Genomic DNA, 8,103 nt, shown 5'->3' with positions numbered 1-8,103 from the left:
ATACCAATGTTACCTATACCGATGATCTTTCCTTTGCCATGGTCTCCAAAGGTGACCATCCCTCCATCCTTAGCATCAAGAGTGATGAATTGGGATTCATCACCAGTCATGTGTCTCGAGCATCCACTGTCAAGATACCATTTCCTGTTTCCTCCTTGGGATGCTAGACACACCTCATTTTCGTGTGCCATAAGGCACAGGTTGGCTTGTTCGGTTGAGTTATCATCTTCGGAGCTTGAGTCATCACTCGCACTCCAAGTGGCCATCATGGCCTTCTTCTTGTACTTCTTGGGATCCTTCTTCAGTTGTGGGCATTCGGATTTGAAGTGTCCCGGCTTCTTGCATTCGTAGCAGATAAGGGGTTGGTCTTTCTCTTTTTCTTTGCTCTGTTCTCCTTTTGTGAATGACCTCTTCCTCATCCCTTGTTTCCTTTTTCTCAAAAATTTCTTGAATCTTCGGGTAATGAGTGCCATCTCTTCATCCTGTTCTTCATCTTCAGTGTCATCAGTTTCTTCATCTGGTGGAGCTATGGATTTGAGGGCAATTGTTCTTTTCTTTTTGACTTCTTCCTCTTGATGTTGCTTCATGCTTAGCTCATGAGTCATCAATGATCCAAGAAGCTCTTCCAAGGGTAGAATGTTCAAGTCCTTGGCTTCTTGAATGGCGGTCACTTTGGCTTTCCAAGTTCTTGGTAAGGACCTGAGAATCTTTTTTACAAGCTCACTGTTAGTATAGGACTTACCAAGACTCTTTAAACCATTTATAATATCAGTAAAGCGAGTAAATATTTCAGTTATGGACTCATCATGCTCCATTTTAAACAATTCATATTTATGCACAAGCATGTTGATTTTAGACTCCTTTACTTGATTGGTTCCTTCATGGGTTACTTCTAACCTATCCCATATTTCTTTAGTAGATGAGCAAGTAGAAATGCAATTAAATTCGTTAGCATCAAGAGCACAATAAAGAACATTCATTGCTTTAGCATTTAATTGGGCCATTTTCTTATCAACCTCAACCCATTCTTTCTCGGGTTTGGTTGATTCCACACAATCTATAATTTTAGTGGGTGTGTGAGGACCGTTCACTATGATACTCTACATATTATAGTCGAGTGCTTGAATGAATATTTTCATCCGAGCTTTCCAATAGGTGTAATTAGACCCATTGAAAAGTGGAGGTCGGTTGGTGGATTGCCCCTCGACTAGAGAAGTGCCGACTTGAGTTGCCATAGATCTTTGGCTCTTTGATTGTTTAGATCAAAGTAGGGCTAGAGCACCAGACTCTGATACCACTTGTTGCCCAGCTATGCAACCCAAGAGGGGGGGTGAATTGGGTTTCTAAAAATTTTAAGCTTGACTTATGACTTATGAAAAATGTTTGACAAAAGCTAAATAAATAGGGAGAGTAAAATTAATTCAAGGCTAATGGCTAAAAGCTAAAATACAAGAGAATAATGAAGAGTTAAAGAAGAGCAATTAGACACACCACAAACAAAAGGATTTATAGCGGTTCGGTGCCAACCTTGCACCTACATCCACTCCCCAAGCTCCTACTTGGGAATTTCAATCCACTAATCTTGTATTCAACCCGAATACAAATGTCGAAAACTCCGACTCTAGCTATCCCAAGCTAGTCCACTTATTTTTTGGGTACAAGCCAACCCAATACACTCCGATTCAAGGTTCGGATCAACCTTCCCTTGTTTTGGAACCCTTCCAAAACAAAAATAATAACACAAACAAAGTATAACAATGAATAGCACAAAAAAAAACTCCTTTAATGAGCGTATGAGAATTTAAATACTCTTTACTCAAGAAGAAGAAGATCCTTTTTGATTTCCTCAAGGTGGTTGGAGACTAGAATGTGCACTTGAGGAGTTGGTGAGCTTGGATCAAAGGCTTCTTGAATGCTTTGAGTGAGCTTTTGCTTTGGGCTGAAAAGTTTGCTTGAAATTTCTTTTTCAAAATCTCTCTTCTTGATTCTTCTCTCTTTTCTTCTTGTTGATTTCTACCTTTTTGTCCCTTTTATAGCTTTAAGAAATAGTGAAAAATATTCTAGGCTGAGCATTTTTCATATCACATAATTAAAATATTTCAATCAATCCAAATGACATTCATAGAAGTTAAAAAGCTGTTAGACCATATTAAATGAGCATTAAAAGCATTTAAAATAGGTTAAAAACTAGCCGTTGCGGAAAAATTCCATCACAAGGGTCGACTTATGGGTCGACTCATGCCTGGGGGTCGACTCATGGGTCGACCTCTGTGGAAGAACAACAGAAAACAACCAGAAGATAAGGTTCTGTGATTTTTGGCCTAAAAACAGCAGGGGTCGACTCATGGGTCGACTCATGCCTTGGAGGTCGACTCATGGGTCGACTCACAGGTTGTGCCAAGCCAAAAAATCTGCATGCCAAACAGCTCATTGTGCCATGAGTTGACTCATGGGTCGACTCATGACTTTCAAACATGCATATCTTTCAAAATACAAGTCCAAAAATAATAAAATTTTCACCAATGGAACACAAATCTTTTGTTCTATCATTTTATGCTTTCAAATCAGAATTTTGATAAAATTATAATTTTGCCTCTGAAAAGCAATAAGTCTTTTTCAAGTGAAAATCATTAGTACTCCTTCAACTGCTTTGTAATCATCAAAATCAATCTAAGGAGCAACAGTAAATATTTATCATATATCGAATAATTTAATTATGAGATGAATCAGACCATACTGGCACATCTCGATTTGGTACGGACACAAACAGTTACATACGGTGTGGTATGAAAAAAAATTAATTAATTTAAAATAGAGAAAGTAATTTGAAATGATGTTTCTTTTTTCAATTATATTTTTTTCTCATTTCTTTCTTATCTTTTTTTATGATATATTTTATTTTTTTAATTTTTTAGATTTTCTTTGGGATATTTCTTAAAAATAATTATTTTTTTAATTTTTTAATTTAATGATATATTCTAATTTTAAATAAAAAAATATTTTGAAATTATCTTTTTTATTTGAATTAAAAATGAAATTTTTATTTTTCAAAATTTAAATTTATACTTTTTATTTTTTTCTCATTTTTTTCTGCTTTGTTTGGAATATTTTTAAAAAAATAATTTGAAATGGAGAAAATAATTTGAAATGATATTTTTTATTTTAATTAAAATTAAAATTTTATTTTTTTCTAAATTTAAATTTATAATTTTTATTTTTTTCTATTTTTTTAAATTTTTTGATTCTTTATGATACTTTTTATTTTTTTATTTTTTTATTTTTTTGATATATTTTTTTAAAAAAATTAATTTTAAATGGGGAAAGTAATTTGAAATGATGTTTTTTATTTGAATTAAAATTAAAATTTTTATTTCTTTTAAAATTTAAAATTATAACTTATATTTTTTTCTCATTTCTTTCTCATCTTATCTTTTTTTATGGTATATTTTATTTTTTTAATTTTTTAAAATTTTTTTGAAATATTTTTTAAAAAATTTAATTTTAAATGGAAAAAATAATTTGAAATTATTTTTTATTTAAATTAAAATTATACTTTTTATTTTTTAAATTTTAAATTTATAATTTATATTTCTTTTATTTTTTTCTCATTTTTTACTTTTTTGTTTGGAATATTTTTTAAAAAAAATAATTTGAAATGGAGAAAGTAATTTGAAATGGTATTTTTATTTTAATTAAAATTAAAAAATTAATTTTTTTTAAATTTAAAAAAAATTCTATTATTAATTTTTTCTATTTTTAAAATATTTTATTTTTTTATACTTTTTTTATTTTTAATTTTTTACATATTTTTTTAAAAAAATTAATTTGAAATGGAGAAAGTAATTTTAAATGATGGTTTTTATTTGAATTAAAATTAAAATTTTATTTATTTTTATTCAAAATTATAATTTTTATTTTTTTCTCATTTTTTGTCAATTTTTTTGGATATTTTTTATTTTTTAAATTATTTAAGAAAGATTTTTTTAGACATTTTTTTAGTTTACATATTTTTTTTAAAAAAAATTAAATTTTAATGAAGAAAATAATTTAATATTATTTTTTTGTTTCAGTTAAAATTTGAAATTTAATTTTTAAAAATTCATTCCAAATTATAATTTTTAATTTTTTCTTATTTTTTTTAATTTTTTTCTTCTTTTATGATATTTTTATAAAAAAATTAATTCAAAAAGGAGATTGTAATATGAAATGATGATTTTTATTTGAATGAAATTTAAAATTTTTATTTTTTAAAAATTTTAAATTATAATTTCTATTTTTTTCAATTCTTTTTTTATGATATTTTTAATTTTTTTTTTACAATAATTTTTTTCATATATTTTTTTGAAAAATAATTTGAAAAGATAATTTCAAATAATAAGATAATTTGAAATAAAAAGATAATTTTTATTTTTATCAAAATTATAATTTTTATTTTTTAAAAAAATTAAAAATTAAAAATTTATTTTTTAATCAATTTTTTTATTTTTTTTTTAAAATATTTAAAATCGTCAAATGATATGATATTTTTAAAAACGCCGTTTAGAATGGCGTTTATAAAAACGCCATACCAAATGATGTTTTTAATTTTTTTTTTTTTTTCGCATGGTCTACGTGAAAAATGGAGATGGATGACGTGGAAGATAAAACGTCATTTTTTGAATGACTTTTTATCATTTTTATATTAAATCGATAAATAAATTAAAAATTAAATTTTTTTATAATTAAATTTTTTTTTTATATTACTTAGAAAAAAAAAAAAAGGCTCTCTCTAAAACGGCTATCTGCTTAAACTGTAAGCGTATCAAATCCTGACAATTCTGCTTCAGGTCCTCCTTAGGACGCAACCAGACGCTATGCAACGGACCCGTCGCCACCGTCCTGGACACTGCACCACCATTTATCATCAGCAGACAACAGGTACGGCTTGGTCCCTTGGATCTTACGTGTTTTTTCTTTTTATCTTAATTATCACTTCATTCTATAACCGAAATCAATTTTATATGCGTTATCTCCACAATTCCCCTCCATCCGTAGTTGAGTCACCAAATTCGTCACAGATTCTCCCTCGAATCTGTTGGCAGCCTCACTTTCCGTTTCCCAGTCACTGAAATCCCGTAAAATCTCTCTTTGCTCGGCATCTTTCCCTTTCCCTTCTCTCGGACGCACCTCATTGAGTTACCAATTTTACCAAACTCCACTCAGCAACCTCCGTTACATTATTACCAAGATTTCGACCCCTCGCCCACCTCGATGTCTTTGCCTGCCTTAAAAGCCCTCTCTTCTTATCTACCATTTGGACCCCACCCTTCTGTGCCCCAAAGCACTCCTCCCTCTTTACATATAAGCAAAAGAAAAGCCCCCAAGCTTGTGAGAGACACAGAAAAAGAGAAGACCAATCACCTTCCAATCATATTCCTATAACAACCACCGCAGCAGTTCAAGTTCCAATTCCCACAGAAAGAAAGGAGCCACAGAGAGAGAGAGAGAGAGAGAGACCGCCAGCAAGAAGGAGAGCAAATGGCCCGGCTTGCTCCTCTAACAGAGGAGCCCATTAGCGAAGAGGACTCCAAGGGCTTGTCCAAGGGGAGCCACTCCTTCCACAGGTGGCTAAAGAGCCATTTGCCCCTCCTATTCCCTAAGAGATCTGATCTCAAAATCATTCTCAGCGTCCTGGGCTGCCCTCTCTCCCCCGTCTCCATCCTCTCGAACCAACCTCACAACGTAAATTTTTCCATGCGCAAATTGTATGCAATCGTTTGTGGTCTTCTCTATTTATTGATTTCATGGGTGGGTTTTAATGTTCATGAAATAGGTGGCCTCCTCGGCCCAGTACATAATCCAGCAATTCCGGGCGACAACGGGGTGCGCAAAGATAGAGGGGACCGTGAAGAGCATGTTCGCGTCCGGCAGAGTGAAGGCGGTGATGATGGACGAGAACGGGCTGAGCTCGGCGGCAGGAGATCAGCACAAAGGATGCTTCGTTGTGTGGCAGCTGGTCCCCGACATGTGGCTTGTCGAGCTCGCGGTCTCGGGCCACCAGATCGCCGCAGGCAGCGACGGCGAGGTGGCCTGGCGCCGCACCCCGTGGCTCGGGGCTCATGCGGCACGGGGCGGAGTTCGGCCCCTACGGCGAGCACTTCAGGCAAGTGGGCAGCTTTTTCTTTTGATCTTCTTCTCTTTTCTGTCAATGCTATTCCTTTTACTAGTTCTGCCGGCTTCTGGCTGACTGCTATGTAGCCCAACCGGACTCTCACACGATGGTTGGAGAGCTTTAGGTTAAAAAGTGTGTAGGCATGTGAACTATCATTCCCTATTTTGTGACAAAGCGTAAAAAGATCAGTAGCAGCAATCTTTACGACATAATAGTCTTGGTTGCTTTTCATAAAGTTCTTTTATGCTCCTAGTATTGTGTTCCATCACGAGTCTCTTTTATGCTATCTTTTGTACTGGTTTCCACCAGGAGTACCATCTGTGATTTTTTCATCCTTTTATTTAATTCAAATATTGTAATCTTCTCATGGAGCAGTGTTGTTTTCTGTCGCTATTTTTCTTAATAAGGATTGAAGCAAGGCTTCATCTAACATGGGCGTCTTACTTTATACTAGTTCGTGTACTCTGTTTTCCCTTCCAGGGAGAGTTTAGGTGAAAGTTCCATCAAGCATAAAATGGATCTCTAGTCGCTTAAGTAATTTTCTTTCTCTTGGAAAGCAACTCATTAAATTAACCACTGCATACAAATATCATCAATAGTTGCTGACCAGCATTTTTTTTTTTTTCATGTTCTTCTTTGGGAAGAACCATCTATGATTTCTAAATATTTTTCTGCTAACCATGTACTGAGATCAGGTCTTGATTTGTTCAAAACTGACTTAATCCACAGGGATTAGACCCCGTGACGATTGCAGCAGTGTTCTCCCCCTCCGAACACGTTGGAGAGAAGCACATTGGCGACGAAGACTGTTTCGTGCTGAAGTTGGAAGTCGACCGTTCGGTCTTGTCGAATCGAAGCGATAGCACTGCAGATATCGTCAAACACGTAATGGTGGGCTACTTCAGCCAGCGCAGTGGCTTGCTAGTTTATCTCGAGGATTCCCAGTTGACACGGATCCAAACGCCGGGATCCCAAGCGACGTTTTGGGAGACCACCATAGCATCAAGCATCGATGACTATCGAGCTGTGGACAGCGTTATGATCGCCCACGCGGGTCGGACCTCCGTGAACTTGGTGAGGTTTGGCGTCGGGGTGAAGGACGACTCGGTGGTGACGCGGATGGAGGAGATGTGGGTAATTGATGATGTGGTCTTCAATGTGCCTGGTCTCTCTGCGGACTACTTCATCCCTCCAGAGGAGGTTAAGAGGAGCTGTTTCTATGACACTGCCTTTGGTCAGCACTAGCCAAACTCCATCCAAGAATTGGTAGTGGCAAATGAGCCTTTTGTTCTTTCTAGTAGGAAGTGACATAAGATTAACTATAATATTCCTCGTATTGAGCTGCTTAACATATAATTGATCTCAGCAGATGTGTGTACATGCATGTATACGGCACATAGATGCAATAAGGCATTAGTATCTATCTAAGCAATTTTGGCTGCTTCTCGTTTTCCATATCTGAATTGCCTAGCTGTACATCATATGCTGCTGTCCTCGAATGGAAAATGTAACTGCCATCTGGTGGATTTGGTCTATGTGCATGCATGGTTGTCCCTTCTGGGGAGACTGGGATTGTGAGAATCTTGCTTGGGTGCATAACAACCATGTCAGTCTCTGCTTTATAAAATATACGGCTTCAGCTTGTATAGGCTGAATGAAACATGGCTACAGTATGCGTGGAGGGTGAGGGCACTATTTATGACCCAGGAGAAGCAGAAATAATAATAAAAAAATTAAAAAACTAAAAGCAATACAACACACCAACATTTTACATGGTTCGGCAAAATTGCTTGTCTATGGAGCAAGGTCTCAACTTTTTTGAATTAATTCAGAGAGGATTACAAGGTACAGGGGGGAATAAGACAGAGAAGGCTACAAAAATAAAGAGGACAGGTGCTCAAATATTAATAATGCTCCTCAATTATAAAGCTAAAGATAGCCAGTCGGTGGTA

The 8,103-nt window shown here is 34.9% G+C and overlaps 1 protein-coding gene across 1 annotated transcript; it reads left to right on the top strand.

The window, feature by feature from the left end:
* The first annotated feature begins 5,361 nt into the window (after nucleotides 1-5,361).
* On the top strand, nucleotides 5,362-7,579 carry LOC105036397 (uncharacterized). The gene is made up of 3 exons (XM_010912166.4): nucleotides 5,362-5,721; nucleotides 5,813-6,142; nucleotides 6,881-7,579. The coding sequence occupies exons 1-3, from the start codon at nucleotides 5,518-5,520 to the stop codon at nucleotides 7,394-7,396; spliced, it is 1,050 nt and encodes a 349-aa protein (XP_010910468.1). The 5' UTR covers nucleotides 5,362-5,517; the 3' UTR covers nucleotides 7,397-7,579.
* The last annotated feature ends 524 nt before the right edge of the window (nucleotides 7,580-8,103 follow it).

This window comes from Elaeis guineensis, chromosome 3 (assembly GCF_000442705.2).
Source record: "Elaeis guineensis isolate ETL-2024a chromosome 3, EG11, whole genome shotgun sequence".
Taxonomy (NCBI): domain Eukaryota; kingdom Viridiplantae; phylum Streptophyta; class Magnoliopsida; order Arecales; family Arecaceae; genus Elaeis; species Elaeis guineensis.
Note: the sequence above shows the minus strand (reverse complement) of the source record. Positions and strands in the feature narration are given on the sequence as shown.

Excerpts from the sequence above, each read along its gene's own strand:
- LOC105036397 (XM_010912166.4), top strand. The coding sequence starts at position 5,518 with ATGGCCCGGCTTGCTCCTCTAACAGAGGAGCCCATTAGCGAAGAGGAC. Across the intron at positions 5,722-5,812 it reads TCTCGAACCAACCTCACAAC|GTGGCCTCCTCGGCCCAGTA; the intron begins GTAAATTTTTCC and ends TTCATGAAATAG. Across the intron at positions 6,143-6,880 it reads CCCTACGGCGAGCACTTCAG|GGATTAGACCCCGTGACGAT; the intron begins GCAAGTGGGCAG and ends CTTAATCCACAG.